The sequence below is a fragment of the Ochotona curzoniae genome, unplaced genomic scaffold (genome assembly GCF_017591425.1).
Source record: "Ochotona curzoniae isolate NIBS_2020 unplaced genomic scaffold, NIBS_Ocur_1.0 contig_3643, whole genome shotgun sequence".
Classification (NCBI taxonomy): Eukaryota; Metazoa; Chordata; class Mammalia; order Lagomorpha; family Ochotonidae; genus Ochotona; species Ochotona curzoniae.
In genome coordinates this window covers 2265917-2284032 of record NW_024465933.1, presented here as the reverse complement: position 1 = coordinate 2284032, position 18116 = coordinate 2265917, and the positions used below count along the sequence as shown (strand labels likewise).

The 18116-nt window shown below is 41.2% G+C and overlaps 1 protein-coding gene across 6 annotated transcripts in view; it reads left to right on the top strand.

The window, feature by feature from the left end:
• Positions 1-18116, top strand: part of DOCK10 (dedicator of cytokinesis 10) — a 246269-nt gene that overhangs the window by 94798 nt on the left and 133355 nt on the right. For all 6 annotated transcript variants that reach the window (XM_040982815.1, XM_040982814.1, XM_040982813.1 and 3 more), the window contains exon 2: positions 9864-9983. In XM_040982815.1, coding sequence (XP_040838749.1) covers positions 9864-9983 — 120 coding nt within the window. The remainder of the gene's footprint in view (positions 1-9863; positions 9984-18116) is intronic.

Sequence of the window (18116 nt, the reverse complement as noted above, 5' to 3'; positions counted from 1 at the left end):
TTCCTTCTGTGGTTGGCTGCTTTTGTTCAGCCTAAGAAAGGCCTGTCTACTCTCCCAGAAGGGTACAGGGTTCAACCCAAGATAGGCCGATCTACTCTACTGGAGTCCAGGGTTCTTCAATCCCTTCTCAAGATGTGATTTCCATTTTGGAAACCAGAATCCAAGAAAACGAAGTGAGTGGAGCCCTTGGTTTTGGCGAATGTTGCCTATCTCATTTTTAAGATTACTTACTAGAATTAAACTTGATAATGTACATTCCTAACAAACTCTGAATACTGAAGAGTTACAAGACTTGTAAGTGCTGTGAGGGTTTGCTAAAGGGATAATAGATGATCTTCTGCAGCTGCAACAATTGAAACCATCGGGCTCTAGCAGCACTTTCTTCCCAAAGCCTTTTTTGGTAGCAGCACCACCCAGTAGAACACAGCTCTGGATTTCCTCAAGCTGGATGCCTGGGGGTCTCCATGGGGGATTGTTGATCTCTGTTCGTGTAAGAAATGCCTTATTTTTGTGCCTTGCCTAAGCCCAGTTAAGTTAAAGCAGCCACAGCGTTTAAATCCTAAGCTAGTGTCCCTAGATGAGCTTCAGCGGCTGGCTGCCCTCTCTGTGGTGGGGAAGAACCCATTCAAAATGACAAAACCCCTCCAACAGATGAAAACAAGGCCTGGAGTTAGACTAGAAAAAAAGTCACCAATGTCTTCGGACCTTTGGATACACTCCTGTATTGCAGTAAGCAGAGAAATGGTGCTAGTTAGAGGTAATTGGTTTTAATGAAAATCATGTATATTTTGAATTCAACAAGTCATTTCTTCCTCTGTAATAATTTTTGAAATGATTTAATTTCATAATAATCTGTAAAAATTTGCCAGAATGCTCTGATTTCCAAAGAAGCAAACTTTATAAAGCTTTTTGATCTAGACTGACGATAGTGTGTGTTCTATGTCCTCCAAACTTTGAAACAGCATACTCTATTGAATTTTTCCATTGTTCTGGAATCCAACATGTTAATACAATTTCAAAGGTGTTTGCTGAGAGTACTCTGATACGTTTTAGTCCATTTATCAAAGACAACATGTAGTTAAAAATGTGACTGTATTATTAGAAAAGCTCAAGGAACATGAAACTTACTTGTTAGATCAAGTGGAACTACTTCCTTTAGTTTTCGAACTTCTGCTGTGCTGGATGGTTTCCTTTTTAACTGCCTTTCTATTTTTATTTTTTACTGCAATCATTTACCATGATCTCCAGTGCTAAGGAAGTCAATGAATAGATAATTTCCTTCCTAAATTGTATGTCTTATTTTGGAAAGATTTAATACACAGTTGAGTTATTGTATCAGTCATTTTCACAGTAAGGAAAAATATAAAACTTTTAAAAGTAAAAGTAATTTGTTGCGTAAGTTCTTATCAGCTTGAGAATCATGAGTCTACACAACGTTAAAGTGTTTGAAAAACTTTATTACATCCATAAAAATTTATCCTCTCTTTAATAATAGCTTATTATTACGCGAAAATAGGAAATAAAAACTGCTGCCAAAGGTTCTAATTTGAATGGCTTTAATGTATCACCCTTAGCCACCACTTAGAGCTGTGTTGTGTTATTGTCTTGTAAGTCTGTTTTCTAAGCGGGGTTTCATAGTAGACTTTGGAGAGGTACTGGTAATGTAGTCACAGTATGGGACACAGTCCTCCTTTCCTCAATGCTGACACTGCTTTGTGTGGGAGAAGAATTGAGCCAAGAGACAGCCAGCTATCATCACGATCACTGTAAGATAATTAAGATCTGAGAATCCAAGTTGCCTTATCTGTTAAAAAAAAGAAGAAAAAGAAATAGTAATCTCTTCTAGGATTGGTGTGAGTACCCAATGAGACAAAGATACTAAATGCATCGTGGCCTTTGTCCTTAGCTAGGATAGAAGTAGTGGGCAAACGTAACTTTTAAAGGTGTTTGGGGGACAAATTGTTTTGTGTAACTGTGTTGTTTCTATTTGCAAATACCTCTGAATGGACTCCAAGTTGACAAACATAGCCAATGTGACTGTTAGGGAGAAGGAAAATTCTCTGGGACTGCAGGTGGCTGAGGGATGCCACACCTGTCCTGTCTGCTTCATCTGCCATCACCTCCAAGCTAAGCAGGTACCCCAAGTCCCCCTGGAGAGAAATAGTACAATATGTGACAATATGAGCGTTGACATCAAGTGTGAGCATCAGTGCATTCATTTTGACTTCTGAATTTACTCATCTCATTGAATAGTGATGCGCTGATTTCCATTAAAGTTAATGGAAAATTAGAGGTAGAGTAATAGAATGTGTCACCTTGGAAAGGGAAGATGGTACTTCAGTTCCCACTGCTCCTAGAATGCCTGCTATATATTTTACAGCATGTAATCAAAGAACTCATTAAATGCAAGGAGTCCCTTTTTAAGTCCATTCAACTCCAAATAAACGCAAATTGAGGCCATAAGTTTCCCTTAGAGAAGCTGGTCTTTGTATTATATTACATTGGGTTTCTTTAGCTTCAGGCTTTAGCAACTTCATAAATAAGCCTGGCTTAGCAAAGTGAAGGAACGAACCAGGGACCGTAGCGGAGGCAGTGGGAAAGAGGGGTTGCCTCAGTGAGAGTAATAGATCTTCTTGCCAGGGAGAAATCGAAAAATGACTGAATTCTCTCCTTTTTCTCGATTTTGCCTTCTCCACTCAATGATCCGAAGTTCTATGGGAAGGGATGACTGGACCTCCCTAGAACTACCTCTTATCACAGAAAAGTAAAACCCATTCAGTACTCAGACCACCAAGGCAAGTCCTCATGCGATGGGCGAAGTCCTCCAATGCAAATAAAAATGCAACGATAGAAGGAAGCATGATGGATGTGGCATAGGCCAAAACCCGCAGCTGCTCATCATGCGTCTTCAGTTTCAAATAGCCACAGGCAAAAAAGGAAGTAATAGGATAACTTCTTTAATGGAAGATTTGTTAAAAATACTGGGTTCATGTTGCCCACTGACCCATTTACCTTACTGTGCCTGATTGCATATGCACACACAGACCCACACACAGCTTGATTTGTCAGTGAAAGCTTGTTGTGGGCCTGTTAACATATGCAAATCATATCCCAGTTCAAGCTGATGGCAGCTTTCGCCACAGACATCGTATAAATGACTCTGAAATTCTCCACAATTTGATCTAAGGCATCAATTTCCCCAGTGTCATACGGTCTTGTAATTGGATTGTGATGTATTTTTAATGGTGTTTATTATCTTTCACGTGTTGCTTAGAAAATAAAATGACACATGCAATTGAATTTGATTTAGGTCTTCTTGAATATTTTGTACTTCTTTGTAGCAGTACTATACAGAGAAGTATGAACTTGTATTTATTTTCATTTACTACATCTGTAGATTTTGAGATCCTCTTCGAAAAATATATGATAAGAATCTCTGTAAAGGAAAGCACTACTGCAAAATTTGAGAGTGCACCTGAGATCCCACATCCTGTAAAGCTTGTATCTGTCTTTGGGTAGAGGTTTCTGATGATTGTATTAAGTATGATTAACTAATTGCCCCATTTATTTTCAAAAGACTTTATATTTTGCCAAGTTCAATGTTTTATTTCACTGAAATAGACTAAGACATTTCATGAGTTACTTCTGAGTTCTTCTGTGTCTGTGTCTTTCCTTGTTACCAAGGGAACCATTTCCAAATGCAGCTAATGCGCTTAATCTGAGTTTGCCCAACTGTGCAGTTCTTCACTTTGATTTAGCTGGTGTTTTTCCATTCTCAAGTAACTATGTGGTTCAAGACAGAGCAGGTTAAAGGGTCAGTATAAGACAGCTTAGTCTTTACTTAATCATTTCCTTTTTGGTAAGAAAAAATAGCCTTATTTTCTGCAGCTTGAATTGAGAGGCTGTTCAGTGAAGCTCAGATGAGGAAAGGCCGAATTGAGCCTGTCACAGGAGCCCAGGCTGCCAGCTGCGGCCGTGGGTCCAGCTGGATGGACTGGCCTCAGGATTCTCGTTTGTTATAAATACAAGCAGGTGGACGTGGATACCCTTCCAATTACATTAAGGCCGGTGAATCCTGGATTATGTTAGAGTCTGAAGAATCTTTGATTTCTTCTGAGAAACTTGATCTGTTATCTCAACAGCCCTGAAATTTTGTTAATGGCTGTGCATTTTCTGATTTATATTGGAGATCATAAGATTGGTGTCTTTTTAGGGGTTCTCCAAAGACCCTGCGGATCAGATCTATGAATGATTCTCTCATCTCTATGTCCAAATGTAAAGAGAATTCTTTTTTCATGTCTGGCATGTGGTGTTCTAAATAAGCCTGCTCAATGCATCCTGTAGCAAATATCTGCTTTTGTTTCTGTTTTTCTGCGCCATTAACTAGAATGAATAAATTTGCAAACTGAGGAAGATATTCAGTCATAGAGTTATCTCTGGGAGGGACGTTAGAAGTAGATCAGATTCAGATAGCAGGAAATGACAAAGTTGGTTGAGGAAGGGGGAGGTGCCCCCAGGAGCCTTACAGGGTTCTCTGTCAGAGAAAGAACACAGAACTCTCAAAGCTAGATGAAGAAGCTGCTTCAATAAGTGTTCATTTAAAGGACTAGCTTTTCTGACAAGGAAAACTAATGAATAGTTCAGCTTGAGAATGCTGGAGTGACTCCGTTGCAAGCAAGCAAATCACAGCTGCCTAATTTCCCTTGAAGCTCAGACTCCATTGCAAGCATTTGGCCCCATGGCTAAGGACGCCCGTTAGAGGGCCATGTCCCAGGTCAGTACTGAGCTACAATCGCTAACTCTAGATTCCTGCTAATGCACAGTCTAGGAGGTGGCAGGGCCAGCTCAAGGACCTGGGTTTCTGGCACCCACGTGTGAGGTTCGAATTGAGTTTCTGATTCCAATCATCAGCCTCAGCCTTGTTGAATGAACCCATGGGGTGAAAACTCTCTCTCTCTCTCTCTCTCTCTCTCTCTTCCTATCTGCATGTGTGTCCTGATCTACCTCTCAAGTAAGTAATTTTTAAATCTATCTACCTGCAAAAAAGTAAAAAAGAAAAAAGGAGAAGAAATTTAGAACCCTAATATATGATTGCAAATGTAAGGGATTTGTTGTAGAGTTTAATTTCTTCCTCGTTCTATCACTTTACTTCCTAAATATCTCTCCAGTTCAGATCATAGACAAACTCAACATGCATTTTTATAGGTTAGAGCTACAGAAAGAAATTTTAAGTATCTGCAACATGGATTATTCTGAAAGATACTTCAATTGGAAATATCTTTCCCACTGAAAGAGTTTAATACTAAGTCAGTCCTATCTTTAATGCTTCCCTTTCGATCTGAAAGTATAAATACATGGAAATAGTTCACAGATTGCTTCTCAAGGAAACAAAAAAGAATTGGGGCTGGCCTTGTGGCGAACAGGATAAAACCAGTGCCTGATACCCTGTTATCCCACTTCCAGTCCAGTCACTGTTAATGTTCCCGGGAAAGCTCCTTGGGCCTCTGCACCCCCATGGGAGCCCTGGGTGAGCCTTTGGCACCTAGCTTCAGTCTGGCCCAGTCCTAACTGGCTGTTAGGACCATTTGAGGGGAATGATGAATCAGTGGGTGGAAGGTTCTCACTCTAACTGACATGCATAACTAGGTAGATTGAGTTACATTTTGCTAGGAGGGACAGAGCGAGCAGCCTGACTTAGGAGAAGAAACTGCCCATTTTTTAATTTGGAATAATTCGTTATTAGAATGTTAATTGTTTTAAAAGATATAAGTTAATAAATGTAAAATCATGTAGCATGGTCCCTGGAATGTAAAGAATTTACTGTAGCTGCTCTAACTGGTTTTTAAGTTGGACTTAGTTTTGGTGTATGTTTTGGATCAAACATGTTTAATAACTGAATCATTTTCAAATAATGGTGTATCTGTCCAGCACTGGCCAGTTCAGTTTGCATTCATGCATGCCCTTTTCTCCTAGGTCTTTGCAATAGCACTGTCATTTCACCCATGCATCTTAACATCAGCTGAGTGTCAAGTGACTTGTCCAAGTTTTGTAGCTGCTAATCAACAGACTGAACCTCAAACTAGAGATTTGGGCTTTTGTCCTTGGCAGCAATGTCCAGTGCATGTAGGTGCTTAAGTAAATCACCAGATGTTTGTGGTTCCCTGTAGAGCTAAAAATACTTCAGTGACTGAGCTGCTTGTTGTACCGCTCTGTTGTGCTGGCATTCCACACACCCAATCTGTCATCATTACCCTGGTCTCTATTCACTAGTGTTTTATGTATCTTGTTAATTTCTTGCTTCTGTGAGTGGATGAACTTGCCCAGGAAGTCCTGCTGATATATTTCCAGGCTCCCTCTCTGGTGGATTGTTCAGGAGTAAACGATTTTTAAATCAGTAACTCCTTTAAATATTTTATTTCACATTCTAATGGAGAAAATAGTTCAGATGTTTGCAGTGGTTTACTGTCTTCTTGCAGTTAGGGTCTTTAGTTAAGGCATGAACAATCTGCTTGTTTCAAATCAATGGCAAGGTTCTCCAGAGCCGGGGCTTAGGTGGCGTGCTGGTGTTCCATGAGAAGTGGTGCAGTAAGTCAAGGAGAGGAAAGCATTTGTCTTTATGACAGGAGTCCATTCTTCGGCTGGGAAGTTGATTTGTAGGAGAGCTGTAGCTCTGGGGAACTACATCAAACAAATCTCTTAATACCATATAAGAAGAATAGAGCCTGGTACCACTATTGGTGCAACAGCAACCCTGCTGCATAATAACTGGTATTGGTGGGTATCTTTTCCCATGCCTACTGACTTTAGGATAGCTAATGAAATTCATTACTCATTGAAGAGAAAGAGAGTAAGAGTAAAAGCGCTGTAAAAATCCAATCCAATTCGAGGAACTCTTGGCACATACCTTGTCCCAGTTGGTGCATTTCCAAGAGAAACAGGCACATTAAACTCAGAAAGGACAACTCAACCCTTGTTAAGGCCGTAAATCAGGGCTTGCTCAATTCCTTGTTTCACTCACCATCTCCGCAAAGAGCAGTGAGAAATTCATGAATCCACCATCCTTGTATGCATCTCCTTTTCACAAATGTAGAAAGCTTTTGTGGCAAATTTTCCCCAATCCAAGGCTGTAGAACTCGAGAGTACTTCAGAAAATTCATGGAAACTGTATGTTAGGATACACGAGCAATTATTCTAAAGAAATTGGCACCATATTAGATCTTTTCAGTCCACATTCCATTCCTCCATGAAGCTTTAAAAGTATCAACGTACACCACTGCTATTTACAAGTGAAACTTCATGTCCACAAAAGTAATAATGAATACCTTGCTATGGTATATTGATTCACACATTCCGCTGAAGCACAGGAAGTTCACTGTCTTCCCAAAGGAACAGATTTTATAATTATATGATGCACATCTGCTGGTCATTGCATTCCCATGTGGGAATTACCTCAGCAACATTCTATATAGGAATTATTTAACTAATATTCCATCGCCTGAAACAAATATATCAAAATATGCCTTTCTACAGATGCTTACAGACTGTATCTTTTGTTAAATACATCAAGGAGAATTTAGGATTTAGTATCTACATGATTTTATTAATAACCTGTAACTTGGAGGATCTGATTTGCCGGTTGTATTAATTTAGGTCTAATTAGGTACTAATTAGGTACTAATTTAGATTAGCTTTAGGAGTTTGGGTCTTAGTAAAAGATATTCTCTGAAAGGTCCCTTTACGCCCAGCTTCTTATTCATTAAATTAAAAAATAAAAATTAAAAAATTAAAAAATGGAACACTGGAAACCAGATTGTAGGAAGCCTTCAAAGCATTTCTTTTTAAAATGATGAACTGTACCGTAAGAAGAAGCCAGGCTCTCCTTCAGTCCTACTCAGCATGGTGTGGGGAGAGCGGGAAAGAAAACACCAGGAGCCCTACAGTGGGGGTTACGCTCTTGGGCTAAGGCAACTTGAGTGAAGAAAAGGTGCAGAAACAGCCAGTGAAATTTAAGTCAGCAATAAAAGCTCCCATCAGGATTTTATTCTGGCTTTTATTTACTACATGTCATGTACACTCTCTAGTAGAGAATAAATAAGAGTGATCCTTATGAGAGCAAGCATGTTATTTTGGAGTTGGAGGCCTAGAAGGGCAGAGCATCAAATGCAAGCGTGGTGTTGTAGGTCAAGGGTAATGGAGACAACTCATGTCTGTGCTGAACTGGAGTGAAACGTCCCTACTCAAGGATCTTTAAGACTAACTCAAACTCAACTGAAATCATTGCCGTCATCCAGTCAAACACCTGGGGGCTGCATTTGCCATGTGAGCTGTCAGCCTGTGATTCTTGGAATTTATCTTTACCTGGAGAACAATGTACTCTAAATATGGCAATGAAATCTACATATGGGTAGAGTAAGACCATCAGAAGACAAGGATTCCAGAGAGGCGTTTTGAAAATCACTATGTCTCACACAACGTCTGTACCCCGACCTCAGTCGACTCATATTTCCTGGCTCTTTCACTGAGATTACGATGAGCAGTTAACCTTCTGTGTGTCTCCAGAGCTCAGTGACATCTGTTTTAATTACTAACTCTACACACCATACCAGAATGACTTCCCTAAAGAGGACACTTACTTGTGTTGCCCTCAGCTCACTTAGGAAAATGCCTGGCAGTTTCCTTCCCATTGGTCCAGTTTGTTGACGTTTCATTTTATTTTGTGTTTACTTGGGAAATCATTGAAATTAATATGAAATGGATACGGACTGCTTTGAGGAGCTGATCAGCAGTTATTAACATGGGAGTGAATATTGCTTTGACTTTATCAGCAGAAATCTTCCCAAGAGGAACTTCCGATTCAAAACCAAGTGCTTTGCAGGAAAAGAGAGAGCAAATAAGGGAAATGTGAGGTCAGGGGAAGAAATTAGCCATCAATGTCAGTGACTTGTACAACAAAATCATTTTTCCTCTTCCAAGATGACTTTAGCATCCATATTTCATGATGCCACTTCAACTCCTAGGACCTCTCTTCCCCCCTCCCGCCACTCCCACCAAATAACCCCAAATATCATGCTTTTCAGTTAGATTGTGTAAATATTTGATCAAAGGTTGAGGAGACTCCAATTGTGCCTTCAGCTTTGTTTTGTAGTGCTTTAGGAGTTTGAGAAGCGAGTACATCAATCCTCCAGTGGGTGATCACATCCTCTCCGTGTGGTGTTCCAAGTGGTTCTAGGTGGTCCTGAGAGGTTTCTCTGAGGACAGGGCATGCCCTCTTGTTTCTGGATTTTCAGGTAGTGTGATTATCTGGCTATTTCTCGGACTTGTCTGTTTTCAGCCTACTGAGCCAGTCTGTGACAGTTGTGCTGTTTGGTTCTGTAGAGAATGACCCAGCTTCTCTCTGTGGAAACAGAGACTCAAAACTAAGCAATTCATCCTGACACTAGATCTATGCTCTAGTGACAATTAAGACAGCCTGTAATACTTAGATTGTTGGACTAGTACCAATGTTTTCAAACTGACTCAAGTAAAACTCACAGAAAAGCATCTGATTTCATCAACACAGTGATGATCATCATAATATGATAGCAAGCAAGCGGAAGACCTCTCCTTATGTCAGCAGAGATAAAGTTCACATAAACATGATCTGTGGATGTCATAGGCCTGCTTACTCTGATTGCTGGGTTCTCTGCGGTCAGCTTGAATTACTGTGGGAAATGTCAGGTATTTCAGAACCTTCTCATGTTCTTTCAGACTCACAAGAAGTACTTAAGTGAATGGAACCTCTGTGAATCAGTTGGAAGAGTTGCAAAACCAAAGGCCCATTGATATCTGTCCAAATCGTTAAAATCATCTTTCTTTTCCTACAGCAGGAAAAGCCTAGGCTGCTCGAGCCTTTGGATTATGAAACTGTCATTGAAGAACTTGAGAAGACCTATCGGAATGATCCTCTTCAAGATCTTCTGTTCTTCCCCAGTGATGACTTCTCTGTAAGTCTTCTTAAGTTGTCTAAATTTAGGAGGGCTTCACACACTGGGTTGCTTTCTTTCCCCATGGATTCAGAGAGCACAGCCCCTTCCCTTGGGCATCCTAGATCACCTGTACTCCAGTAGGCACTCACATGCTCTTAAGGAAATTGTTCTGGTTGGGAAATGGGCAGCTTAGTGAGACAGCAGCCACTGGCACTGGGGGCAACACGAGGGCACTGCCTGGCTTAGCTGGCTCTTCCGTCCTTGCTGGTGTTGAGGTTCCTATATCACCTTCTCTAGACTCACAGAGTACTGCCTCCTTGAGGTCATTTCTAACCAAAAGCAGCTAAGCAACGGAAACCAGCCAGTGGCAAAGGTCACCAAAGCTGCAACTCTTGAAAATACCCCTAATCAGGCCCGGCGCGGTGGCGCAGTGGTTAAGGTCCTCACCTTGCATGCCCGGGATCCCATATGGGCACCGGTTCTATCCCGGTGGCCCCACTTCCCTTCCAGCTCCCTGCTTGTGGCCTGGGAAAGCAGTCGAGGATGGCCCAAAGCTTTGGGACCCTGCACCCGCGTGGGAGACCCGGAAGAGGCTCCTGGCTTCGGATTGGCATAGTATGGGCCCGTTGCGCTCACTTGGGGAGTGAATCATCGGACGGAAGATCTTCCTCTCTGTCTCTCCTCCTTGCTGTATATCTGCCTTTCCAATGAAAAAATAATAAAAATAAATCTTTAAAAAAAAAAAAAAGAAAATACCCCTAATCTTGGTTGGCCTTTAAAAAGGACATGTCAAGGATTGGGGGTAAAAGAAAGTTAGGTGAAACACCTATGGAGAGGTATTTGAGCTGAGGGATGTTCCGTTTTACACAGTGTACGCCACCACATGGAATGTCCTTGAGGAGAGGGGAGAGCATGGATAACTGGAAAATTTATTTTAGAAAGACATATCATGAATTATGAATAGTGAGCATCCCTTTGTCCCAAACACACACTTCTGTTACTTATGATCATCTTAAACATTTTGCATTTGTTAGTAAATACCTAACTATGTGATAAACATTTCACTGGGTCGTTAGTAACCTTTCCTGTAATTTTGGGCGAGCACAAACTGGAGTGTGGAGCAGCTGAGCAGGCAGCTCCGAGGTGACTCCGTGGACGAGCTGTATGTTCATGGTTACCTCTGCATGGCTACCTCTGCAGTGCAGGGCTCATCGCCCATGCATTTCTCAGGCTCAAACACTGCTTCTGTCTTTTGCCTGTAAGGAATATCTTATTTCCAATGGATTAGTTTTTTCTCCTCTCTCCATGGAATCATGAAACAGGAAGTATATAGAAGTTAATAATTTTCTGTTCCAAGTATGATGAATAATGGAAGAAAGGAGACAGCTTTGCACATAGGAAAATAAATTCTTCCAACTAATTCCTTAAACTTTTTTGCGGCCTCAGCTTCAGTATTGGCACATTTTAAGAGAGGTTTATCTCAAACAGAAATCTCATTTCCGTGATTGGACCAAGCCACTGGGGCTTGATCTGTGAGCATAAAGCTAAACAGCTGCTTTGCTTTCAGAGTCCACATCTTATTTTCATTTTCCATGCTGGAGTTAAATCACACACACACACACACACACACACACACACACACACACACACACACACACACAGAGCTATGTCAAACAGTACAAAAATGGAGACACTTCGGCAGATCTTTCCTGTGACTTTGTTGGTAAGGACATGTCACATACTCTTCCAAGATCCTACGGCTCAGGAAAAAAATGGAGGATAGATGAACGTAATAGCTGCTCTGAATTTGAATTTGTGTTTTGGCATCTGTCCTTGCTCATTTGAGTTAGGGTTATCACTCATTACCTTTTTTTTTTAAAGATTTATTTTATTTTTATTTGAAAGGCAGATATACAGAGAGGAGAGACAGAGAGGAAGATCTTCCATCCGATGATTCACTCCCCAAGTGAGCACAACGGTCAATGCTATGCCAATCCGAAGCCAGGAGCCTCTTCCGGGTCTCCCACACGGGTGCAGGTTCCCAAAGCTTTGGGCTGGCCTCCACTGCTTTCCCAGGCCACAGGCAGGGAGCTGGATGGGAAGTGGGGCCGCCGGGATAGAACCAGCGCCCATATGGGATCCCGGGCGTGCAAGGTGAGGACCTTAACCACTGCGCCACCGTGCCGGGCCCCACTCATTACCTTTTAACCTTTGCCATTCCCTATGGTGTAATCAGAGAATAAAACAATATTGCTTCAGTATTTTCCCAATGTGCGTGTTTTAGTAAGAAAACTGAATTAATTTATTCTGACCTTGCTTAAAGTCCTTCTGTGACTACTTAACACCTTTATGGTTAAATTTACATGCCTTAGCCTGGCCAGACGTCTTCTCCAAGATCTGCCCTTTTGTTGTTTCTCAAGAATGCAGCCCTCAGACCTGACTTATCCCTGCCCAGCACTACTGTACACAATCACCCTCACTCTCGACTAAGGTGGATTAATAGCACAAGTGTGTTCGCACCCGTTACTTTTCTTCAGTCATTCCTCAAATGTGTAATGTATTATACTGAATGGTAAGCATCCTTTAACGGAGAGACAACAGCAGTTACACAAAAAGCATATTATTCTAAGGAAGTTTACTTTTCAGTGGGAGGAAAAAATAGTAAATTAATTAAGAGGAAAATTTAGAGAAAAACCCAATTCCATAACACTGTGCTAGAATCTCAAGAGAAAGAATTACCCTGGATTGGATTGCCAAGAGCGGCCTGACATTTGGGTTCTGAATTCTCTAGAAGGACCAGTCATGCTACAGCAACTGGGGAAGAGATCTTTCAGATGTTTCAGGCTGATGGATTATGTGTCACAAAGGCCCTGGGTTGTAGATTAGCATGGCCATCTAGAGACAGTGGTCACAAGGATGGGTCAAGACATGAGGCATTTGCTTCTGATTGGGAATCTGAGCACCAAGCAGAAAGCTACCGGGGTATTTGAAGAACAGAAGACATGGTGTTTATTCCTAAAAGCTTGCCAGGCTTCTGTGTGAATCATGTGACAACACATCGAGGAAGCCGGAAGTAGCTTTGAGAGTTCTTCCTGAAGAGTAGATGTTCAAGAGATAGTCGATGCTATCTAATCCGTGTTATCAGAAAATGCTGTATGCAGTCTTCAAGCAGGTTAAATGTTATTTGTGTGAAATAACCTCTAGATGGAGAGATGGCCTCACACATTATTTCTAGAGTAAGAGTTTCACGTTTGGATCCATATTCAGGCTCTCTCCCGCTCGGCACAGCTTGGCCTGGCAGACCACGGCCCCTGGGTTCCTTGCTTCCTTTGCTTATCTGCATTATGAGCTAAGCATGGTTTTTATGCTTTTTAATTGAGGAAAACAACAGTATTTTATAATACAGGAACTTTTCCAAAATTCAAACCTTATTGTTCATTTATACAGCTTTATTTGAGCACTGTTCACTCATCTGTTACCTTGTTCATGGTTGATTTCACAATGAAAAAGTAAGAGTTGTAAGACATACAATACAGAAAGACTTGACTGATACCTACTAACAAGTACAGTTACATTTCATTTTTATTTTTTCCTCATTCTCTTTGCAGAGTATGAGTACCTCTTTAAATCCCCTCTGGCATATGCTCCAGCCACAGGCTATGTCACATTTTAGGGGTGTTGTCACTTACAGCAAGCCTCCACACACATAGCAGGTGTACCATTTCCCTGGCTTCTCCTTGAGCAAGGGGGACTAGCGCTCTGGGATACATGTGTGCAGTCTCCACTTAGCCAATGGGAGAGCCATCCTAAGCCCAACGCCCTGTGGAAGGATAGGAAGCAACTTCCTACTCTCCAATCCCCCACCAAATGTCATGAACCCAGTTTCTGTCCCTCAAATGTGAGAATCCAGCTCACTTCTGTGTTTCCATGTCACCAAATACCCACAGTGCAGCACACATGATTCATTAGTTGGTTTGTTTGATCAATATTTACTCAGCACCCACAAGGTGCTGAATATAGAACAGGACTTCCTAGACAAGTAAGACTGACACAAGAAGCAAAGCTTTCTCCTCTGAGTCTGTGCCCTTATATGGATGAAACGTAAAGTAATCACGAATGCTATGGTTAAGAATATCAAGATGTAGAGTATGAAGCTTATACTTTGTACACTAAAAAGGAGAATTTTTCAGTGTGCTAGCATTAGTTCATATCAAAAATACATATTATTCTCTGCTCACTGAGAGCCCTAACTCCCATCAGTCCTTCTCACTTGACCCCTCACAAGTGACCTTTCAACATCCGGTCTATTTTTCTCTCTTTGCTCTGTGTTGATTCATTCACTTTCAGTAATCAAAAAGATGCTTGAGAAACACAAATTGGACTTTCCAGACTTTCTGAAAGTTCCCAACGCTATCAGCGTCACCTCCAGCTACTCACCGCTGTTCCTGTTATCCAACACCTACCGGACCCCTGAAGCTCATGCCCTAGCCCTATCTCACTTGCTCACAGCATAGATTACCCAGTATTATTTCTGTTCCCCACATGCACTGAACTCATCCTCTCCTGGGGCCCGTACACCCTCTGTTTCCCATATTGCATTCAGAATTCCATCACCTCATCAAAGAAGCATCCTTCATTTCCAACCCACACTTCCTACTCCTGTACAAGCTGGTCCACTACAGCTGGCTGCTTTGTTCTCTTTATAGGACCTGTCACTGCCTGGAACACTCATGGTTAGCATTTTTCACTCCTCTGCCACTTTGCTCCCACCATTAGATTACCACGTTCAACAGGACAGGCATGTTCTGTCTTGATCACTGCAAGATTGCCAGTATGTAGACAAGCACAAAATAGAGAGGAAATATTTATTTCATGAATTATTTCTCAGAAACACAGAGGCCATTATTTTAGAACACCAATCTTGAGCCCTTGGCTACCTAGGGCATCTCCTAGGCTGTTCTGAAATGAAATTCTTGAGAATAAGGAGAATGGAATAGCTGTGCTTGCTTCTGAAGAGGGAAGCAGTGCCCAAGGTGGTACCTTCCTCCGCAACACAAGTCAACACTTCTTCAAAAGCTGCACCAAGAACACGACCGTCTCTCCAGAGACTCATTGACTTAGCACAGCACCTGTCCCATGGCTTGTGGCAGCCAAGGGAAGTTCTCTCTGGCTGACAGTTTCATGTCCTCATCCACGCACATGTGTGCTTGCTTTCTGTTACCGGCTGAGAGAGGAATCGATGCACTTGTATATTTCAGGCACCCAGAACTGCTTATCTCATGAAGATTCAATGTAGTTTGAGTTAAAATAGGTCATGCATGACCTACAACAAAATTACGCTCTGAGGAGAGCACCAAACACTATAGTGTGGTCTTACACAATCTAGATTGCATATGGGTCAGCCATTTAATGTGATCCCTTGGCCATATGAGCTGTGTAAGGCTGCTTTCCACAAAACAAGGTGTATGATTTTATAGTGGAAAAAAAAGTAAGTAAGAAGTATATACTCTAAAATTTTGCTACATATATAAACTACTGGTATAATCATTTATTTATCATTATAATTATCAAGCATTAAGTGCTGGACATAGCTTTGTTGTACATTCATATGACTAGTAGTGCAGTAAGTTGTTTGCAGCAGCAGCATCAAAATTAAGCTAGTGATCTCTTGGTGTCACAGTGTTACAACGGCAATAATGTCACTAGGTGACAGGAGTTTTTCAGCTTTATTATGACTTGATGTATGGAACACTTTGTTGACCAAACTAGTTTCACGTTGTGCATGATGTAGGCTTTGTCTAGCTTTAGGGATTGATGTGAAGCATTTCTCCTTTGTTTTGGTACACCAGGTAGGAGCTCTTCTGAGACAGACTGTATCATCTCCATTGCTTCCATCATAATGACTCATTAGGGATAATCAGTAGAGATCTACTTATTAACCCACTCATTCCAGAATCATGTATATGTACATTCATTAGATTGGCTGCTCCTATTCTACTTGTCTTTCTTTTTGAATCTTAAGTCCAAAAAAAAAAAAAAGTTAAGAATTTAGTCACTGGGTGACTCAGTGAAGTAGGCAAGAATAGAGAATAGGAAATGAAAGCCAGAGCTGAAGAGCAGGTTCCAAGACATCCAGTCATTTAATGGAGTGATTCACAGTAACTAGAGGCTGATGTAAAATAGCAGAATCAAAGGTGAGAATACCAGAAATAATTTTCCTGCTGAGCAAATGATGCTGAAAGCCTGAGGTGGGATCATTTCTGGAAGATACAAAATACAGAGCAGAAAGTTCAGCAGTCTGAGAGCTGGCAGTATTGCAAAGTTTGTAGGAAGCCGTTTGTTACCTGTATTTCAATAACACCCACACTGGTACAGTGCCTCCATTTCAGTTTAGTCACCTTGACTCCCTATGGCAAGATGAACTGCACATGTAAGGGAGCTTCAGAAAACTCATGGGAAGCACAATAAATGGGCAAGTTTATTTTGGTGCAAAAATACTTCAAACCCATGTGTTTGTTTTGCCCCATAAGATACATCCTACCAAACTTTTTGAAAATTATTCACATGTATGGCTTTCAACAATCTTTCACCAAAATAAACTAACCTTTTGATTCCATTTTGAGCTTTTTGAAACATTCTGATGTAAGGGGCAAGGAGCAGCACTTGACATGAACAGTTAGGTTTTCACACAGGGCAGTGCCTTTTGCCATGTCAAAGGTCTATGCCACGTGCCCAAAATGGTCCGTCAAGAGAGTGACATTATCCTCTCGAATTCCATCTTGATTTCAAAAGTTAGAGGCAATCCTTCAGGGCTCCCTAATGCACCCTGCACTTCTTATTGACTTGTGACTAAGTAAGTGTTAATGGGGGGTTTCATAATACAATGGCTTCCTGTTTTCATAGTATATTTCCACCTATTAAAAAAATGGTACATGGAAACTTCCAGATTCAGCCACACAGATCATTCTAGGAGGGGAAGCAGTAAGACCTTGATATGTTTCAGCTGCAAAGCAGTACAGCTTAACATTTTATAGGAATCTCAACTTCTTTTCAGCTTGTGGTTTTTGAGCCTGAAAAGCAGGCTTTAAGTGGCTTCAAAGTGTTCATGCAGGAGCACGGTAATTGTGCTTGGGAGGCTAGGTAGTAGTTTTTGTTGCATTAGAGCCTTTCTCAGTTATTATTCTCATTTAGAAGCTAACGAAGCTGAGGTTTGGAAGGCACTTGTTCAGTGATGTAGAGCAATTGTGAAGGCGAACGCGAAACACAAGCACCTTCTCTTTTACTGTTTGTTTCTGCCTAACTTGCATGCTTTCGGCCAAATGTGCACAACCTGAGAAAAGTCTTGATTTCTAGAATCTTGACAGTATTTTCAAGACCAGCAGTGCAGTGAAGCAAGTCTAGATGCTTCTAGTGCTAGTGGTATGAGGCAGTACTGGTCACTCCAGTTGTCATGTTTTTCATTTTGCTGTGACTATGTAGAAACTCACTCCTGTCAGAGTGGCTTTTAGCAAAACTACAGAGGATCCCAGGTGCTGGATGCGAGGACGTGGGGTAAAGATCTGCTCGAGGCTGTCCGTGGGAGTGTACATTGGTGTAGTCACTCTGAACACCAACATGGACATTTCTTTAAAAACGGGAATTGAGGACTGCCCTGTGAGCAGCATTCCCATTGCTAGTTAACACATTAAAAAGCCGCTAACATTGTATCAGTCAGGTAGCTACTTTTCAGTATTTGTAGCAGCAGCTCTTCACAGTGCGTAACATAGGAATTAATCAAAGTGTCTGTTCTCAGAGGAATGGATGGAGAAAGTGTGATGGATAGACACAATGTAAGCTAAAAAAAAATAGTAATTAAATTCTCTGTTTGCAGCAAAACCAGAAACATCACGTTGAGTGAAATAAAACAAAGACAAATGTCAAGTAGCATCCCTATACATGGGAACTAAAGTCAAAAATCCAAAAATCCTCGTTCGTAACACTGGACGTTGGTTACTAGAGTTAAGGAGTAGTGAAAGTGATTGAATGAGTTGAGAGGCAGAAAAATAGGGGAAGCCTGCATATGGTTCACTAAAGACATATAGAAACTCAAATACCTCACAGTTTTTATTTTGTAAATTTAATGTTTCAGAATGAAACATTTAAAAGGGTGTG